The following is a 6,447-nucleotide window of genomic DNA, read 5'->3' as shown; positions in this document are numbered from 1 at the left end:
AAAAAAAAAAAAAAAAAAAAAAATTTTGGCTGTGAGAGTGCACACTTACAATCTCAGGGCTGGGGATGGGGACAGAAGGACCTTTGGAGTTTATTGGCAAGCCAGTCTAGTGCAGCTGATGAGCTTCAGGCCAATGAGAGACCCTGTTTTAAAGGGGGGAGATGGCCTTCCTGGGATAACATCTCTGGTCTGTGCACAGACCCATCCATACATGAACATACCCACACATACATGCACAAGAAACACCCCCAGATTTTGTCAGAATTGAGATGAGTCTTTTTAATAGAAATGACTGATTAACTCAGTTCTATAAATAGATGTCTGTATTCTTTAGGCAGTTTGTTGTGCTCTGTCATTAATGGGGAAAACTTCTGATTTTGAGAGATGTATTGGAGGTTACAACTGTTGCCATAAATTATTTCTGTTAATCAGAACTAATAAAGCTATCACTTGTGTTTAGAAAAAATGAATTAAAATCTTACGCTTTCATTAAAGCCTTCTTTTCTGGCTTGCTGGGCCAAATCTCCGGTGGTTTTCCTGCTGTAGATGCAGAATAAGCATAAAAGTAAGAAAAGGCAGCGAACCGTCTACAGTCAGATCTACAACAAGGAGCGGGACTGTGTCATGAGAAAAGACACCCTGCTGCTCATCGAGGAAAGGGAATTAACTAGGACTGTAGCTGTGAAGCAAATTCACTTCTTGGCATCAGGAGACAAACGTGAGCATCATGTTAGGCACAAGTCCTGTTCGTAAGCATCACTGTAAAACGTTTTTATTTTGATAGTTGAATACACCGTGTACTGCATTTGTTGCTTTTGACTTGTATGAGAGACCTTACTCTCCTATTTTCCTGTCCGAGTCTTCCCTGAGTGGCAAAGTTTGTCCTGTGCTCTGTTTTCAGTGCCAGCCCAGACCCTCACATGTGGGGCAAGTCCTCTACCACAGGGCGACTATCGGCTGCAATGAGAGAGTCACAGCGGCCTCAGAAGTCAAAGGCTTACTGGGTGTCAGAAAGACAGTGTATTTAGACTCCCCACACCGCATGGACCCTTAACTCTCGCTGTTTCTTCTGTCATACAGAGAGATGCTCCCATTTTAGCATCAGTTTAACTTATGCTTTCTTGACTTTATAATGATGCAGAAGCAGAAACCATGACTTTGAAGTGTGAGTTTTGGTCTCTCCCAGGGTGGCAGTGTGTGGTAGGATAGATACTCTGACACTCTGACGAGGGGAACAGTTGACACTACAGGTCGTGGTGTTGCTGGTAGGTTTCAGGCTACAAAGCCAGTAAGTTACATGTTACAATACATGACTATCAAACGGATTCTCGGCTGACATTGTCCCACTGATGTTAGTGTTTCGAGCGTATTTAATATATGCAGGCTAGGCTAGGACCATTTGGTAGGTTAGAGGTGCTAAATGCACTTTCAAGTTAATATAGTAGTTTTACAGGTATGTAACCCCATCCTATGTTGAGCATCTATGTGGAAGCTTGAATGAGAATGTCACCATAGGCTCACACATGTGAATGTTTGGTCCCCAGTTGGTGGAACTGTTTGGGAAGGATTGGGAGGTGTGGCCTTGGAAGAGGTGTGTCGCTTGGGGTAGGCGTTGAGGTTTTAAAAGCCCACATCATTCCTAGTTAGTGCTCTGCCTAGTGCTTATGGGTCAGAGGTCAGCTCTCAGCTACTGCGCCAGTGCCACACCTGCCTACCGCCAACCTCCCTGCTGTGATGGTCATGGCTTCACCTCTGGGACAGAGCTTCAGGACCTTTCCTCTGAAAGTTGCCTTAGTTGTGTCTACTACTTCACAGCAGTAGAAAAGTGACCAAGACATTTTGCATGAAACTTGAAAGTGATAAAATCTTAACGTCTTACATTTTCTTGTCTTCATTATCTTGAGCTTTCTTCAGTCTGAGTTTCTCGAGAACATTAAGGTAACTCTGGGTTAATTAAAAAGAGTTTAAAAATTCATCAGAAATTATTTCCTGTATTCTTCACATTCAGTCAAGATCCATGAGCTATGACGTGTTTGTGGTAGGAACTCCTGCCTAAAGAGATGTCTGGCACAGCGTCATGATCCAGTCACCATCTCATCCCGCCCTTGTGGAAGCAGGGGGTGCTCTGAGGGGCATCACTGGAATGTGGTGTAAAGGTGGGGGTGGCTGGGGATGAGACCAGGAGGGACCAGGTCGGGGGAGGATGGAGGGAGACAGCTGAAATTGAGGGGCATTTGGGGGGCAGGATAGAAACCTAGTGCAATAGAAACTCCCAGGAATCTAAAGGGTAACTTGAGCTAAGACTCCTAGTAATGGGGGATATGGAGCCAGAATTGGCCACCTTCTGTAACTGGGAAAGACTTCCGGTGGAGAGACTGGGGCACCAACTCAGCCACGAACCCTTTGACCTACAATCTGTCCTGCCTGCAAGATGTGCTGGGGTACGGATGGGCCGACCAATGACTGGTCCAGCTTGAGGCCATGCCCCTAGGAAGCCCACCCTGACACTGCCTGGAGGACCAGGGACTGGAGGCTGGTTAGCCCAGAAGCCTAGGATAGAACCAAACACGATCAGCAAAAAGAAAAAACAATTAATGAAATGATTCTTAATGGTACTCTGCCATACTCATAGACAGGAGCCTAGACAATCGTCACCAGAGAGGCTTCAGCCAGCAACTGATGGGAGCAGATGCCAAAACCACAGCCAAACATTAGGTGGAACTTGGGGGATCCTGCAGAAAATGGGAAGGAAGGATGGTAGGAGCCGGAGGGGCCAAGAAAACCCACAGAAACAACTAGCTAGGGCTTATAGGAGATCATAGAGACTGACAGTCAGAGAGCCTGCAGGGTCTGACCTAGGTCCTCTGCCTATATTTTATGGTTTTGTAGCTTGGCCTTCTTGTTTGACTTCAATGGGGGCTGTCTCTGAATCTTTTGCCTGCTTTTGAGACCCCTTCTTCCTACTGGGTGGCCTCATCCAGCCTTAATGTGAGGGAATGTACCTAGTCTTGTTACAACTTGATAGGCCATGTTTAGTTGATATCAAGTTTGTTAACACTCGACTACGTACAACCAACACCATCCTCAGGGTATCACAGAAGAAACCTACAGCTGAGCTCCTGTGGGGAGGCCATCTTACCAGCATTCTCTCACACAAAGCGCTGTGCCTTCAAGACCATGTCTGGGAAGTGCTCTTGGAACTGCAGAGTGTACAAGCTGGTCAGGAGGAGTGCTGGCGAGTTCTGTGTCAATTTGGCATGAGCTAGAGTCATTTGAACCTCAATTGAGAAAATGCCCCAACCATAGCGGAGTCTGTGGGACATTTTCCTGACAAGTGACCAATGGGGAGGGCCCAGCCCACTGGGGCAGTACCACCCTCAGCCCATGATCCTGGGTGGTCTAAGAAGGCAGGCCGAGTGTGCCAGTAAAAGCATCACTCCTCCACAGCCCCTGCCTCGGCTCCTCTGACTTCCCAAGTGGTAAGCACAAATAAACATGCTCCTCTCCAAGCTTATTTTAGCCATGGTGTTTTATCACAGTCACGAGGAGATAAGACAGGACAGGGCAGATTCTGCTGTCCAGAACAGAACCTTAGCAAGTACAGCTGTGAGGATCTTTATTTCAGGGTAGAAGTGGTGTGAGCTGATGTGCGAGTGATTTCTTATTAATAAAGAAACTGCCTAGGCCCCTTGATAGGCCAATCCTTAGGTGGGTGGAGTAAACAGAACAGAATGCTGGGAGAAAGAAGCTGAATCAGAGAGTTGCCATGATTCTCCCACTCCAGGCAGACACAGGTTAAGATCATTCCTGGTAAGCCAGCTCATGGGCTACACAGATTATAAGAAATGGGCTAGTCCAGGTGCGAGAGTTAGCTGAGAAAAGGCTAGATATAATGGGCCAAGCGGTGTTTAAAAGAATACAGTTTCCGTGTAATTATTTCAGGTAAAGCTAGCCGTGCGGGCGGCCAGGTGCCAGGGACGCAGCCCTACCGCTCCTATTACTACAGTGAGCAGAAGGCAGGGCGGGATATGTGTTACGCAGCCTGTACTTAGGTTAGCAATACTCTATGCTAGAACTGCAGTGAACTCAAGGCCAGCCTGCTCTACACAGCAAGTTCCAGGCAAAAGTGCACCATGAGACCATGGCTCGGGAAGACCCAAAGCAAACAACAAGCAAAAACCAACCAAACTGGGGCTTGCAGTATAATATACTGAGGATGGAAACGTAGAAATTAGCACATGACAGCTGAGGGTAGGTTGGGACTGTGTTGTGTGCAGGTGGCTTGGGAGAGCCGAGTGAAGAAATGTGGCTGGATTTGATAGGCCCAGTAACCTGCCAGACTGACTCAAAGCTGAATGAGCTGGGGTCAGGCTAGAACAGGTAAGAGGATGTTATCATATGGGAATGATCTCTTGGTGGCAGAGTTTAAGGGGTCCTTGAGATAGTGGGAGCAAGACCAGCACTGGCAGAGAAAAATTACAAGCCTTGGGGACAGACGATCAGACAGCCACCAGGACAGAGAGTCCAACGTTTGAGCCAGGAGAGGCTAAATAATACTGCCATGAATATAAGGAGAGAGCCAGGCGGTGGTGGCGCACGTCTTTAATCCCAGCACTTGGGAGGCAGAGGCAGGCGGATCTCTGTGAGTTCGAGGCCAGTCTGGTCTACAAGAGCTAGTTCCAGGACAGGCTCCAAAGCTACAGAGAAACCCTGTCTTGGAAAAAACAAAAAAACAAAAACAGAAACAAAACAAACAAAAAAAGAGCCAGGCAGACAAGGAATACAAAGGCTGTGTTTGGTTGTGGAAATTTGCTAGTATCTAATGACAAACTTTTGGGAGCAATGAAATAGTTTCCATTTATCACCCGACAGTGCTTTGTACTCAGTAGTCGGGCTGTGGAAATCTGGCTAAACTGTTGGAGCCAGAGGGGCTGGAGATGTAGCTCAGCTGATAAGAGTACTTACCTTGCATATATGAATCCCAGGTTCTATATCAAGCAACACATAAACTGGGCATGGTGGTACATGCCTGGAATCCTTGGACCCAGGGGGTAGAGGCAAGAGGATCATAAGATTACTCTTGGCTACATAGTGAGTTTGAGGCCAGCTTGTGAGGCGTGAAACTCTTTCTCAAACAACAAAACAACCCAGAGGGCATGTGTCTCATGGTTTAAGTGATACAAAGTGTTTTAGAATTATAATTAGGAAAGTAAGTTAACTAACCTTCTTAATTATTTTACCAAGCTCAAAATCAGGTCTTCTGCCGATTGAGTAGTCCGCCTTCACTTCAGAATATGTGTCGTTGATTATTGCCAAGAACATGTTCTGAGGAAAACAGTCAAATAATGTTCTCCATAAACACTTACTTAGGGGTGGGCGTGTAGCTCAGCATTAGAGTGCTTGTCTAGAATATCCTGAGTTTGGTGCCCAGCATCCCATCACACGCACACGGGCATGTGCACACAGACGACTTTTGCAGCTGGGTACTGCAGCAAGTGCCTATAGTTTGGCTACTTGGGGAGGTGAGGAAGAGTCATGAGCTTTATTCCATCAAAGTCACACCCCCTAAATCCGAATAGCTGGGAACAAGTGTGCAGGGCCACAACTTGTGAATTGTCTGAGATGAAGGAGAAAGGCGGGCGTTGTTCTTACCAGCAGCACAAAGAACACAAAGAAGATGAACGTGATGAAGTAAATGGGCCCCAAGATCCAGTTGGCCTGCTGGATACCGGAGAAGTTAAAGTCTCCAAGGACAATCCGAAATTGTGCAAATCTTTGATGAGAAGAAAGAACAACATTAGAAAATGTTCCAGCTCTTCCTTTACATACATGATAACTTGGGGTTGCTAATAATGTCTCTGGCTGCATAAGGCATATGCTCTTGATTTTTTTCCTCCAGTGCTGGGGACTAAACCCTTGCAAGACCTCACCCATGCTAGGTTAAGTGCTTTACCATTGAACCACAACCCAGCTCCTCCCCTCTGGCTCTAATTATTCTGCCACAGCATCCTAAAATCAGACTGAGCATGGTAGAACACGGCGGGGGAGGTTGAGGCAGGAGATCAGGAGTTCAGTGTCAGCTACATTACATAGGAAGTTTAAGGCCTTTGCAGACTACATACTCGTAGCAGCCTCTCCCAAAGGTGGCTCCGCTGGGAAAGGGGCTGCCATGAGAGCAGAAGAACCTGAGCGTGGGTCCCGAGCACCCATGTGCAAGCTGAGCATGGAGGTACATGTCTGCGATCCAGGTGCCAGGGCAGGGCTGGGGTGGGAGGCAGACATAGGTAGATTCTCTGGCTGTCACCAACTGAGCTCCAGGTTTAGTGACAGACCTTGTCTCAAAAAATATAATTGAGGGGGGGCTGGAGAGATGGCTCAGAGGTTAAGAGCATTGCCTGCTCTTCCAAAGGTCCTGAGTTCAATTCCCAGCAACCACATGGTGGCTCA

At 47.0% G+C, this 6,447-nt stretch overlaps 1 protein-coding gene across 1 annotated transcript in view; it reads right to left on the bottom strand.

Annotated features, from left to right (window-relative positions):
- Pkd2l2 (polycystin 2 like 2, transient receptor potential cation channel) overlaps positions 1-6,447 on the bottom strand; it is a 26,422-nt gene that overhangs the window by 2,782 nt on the left and 17,193 nt on the right. The window contains exons 9-12 of the mRNA XM_026783312.1: positions 5,653-5,773; positions 5,224-5,325; positions 1,880-1,944; positions 483-540 (exon numbers count right to left, since the gene is read on the bottom strand). Coding sequence (XP_026639113.1) covers positions 483-540; positions 1,880-1,944; positions 5,224-5,325; positions 5,653-5,773 — 346 coding nt within the window. The remainder of the gene's footprint in view (positions 1-482; positions 541-1,879; positions 1,945-5,223; positions 5,326-5,652; positions 5,774-6,447) is intronic.

This window comes from Microtus ochrogaster, chromosome 18 (genome assembly GCF_000317375.1).
Source record: "Microtus ochrogaster isolate Prairie Vole_2 chromosome 18, MicOch1.0, whole genome shotgun sequence".
Classification (NCBI taxonomy): Eukaryota; Metazoa; Chordata; class Mammalia; order Rodentia; family Cricetidae; genus Microtus; species Microtus ochrogaster.
The sequence above is the reverse complement of the archived record's forward strand: the minus strand, read 5'-3'. Positions and strand labels throughout refer to the sequence as shown.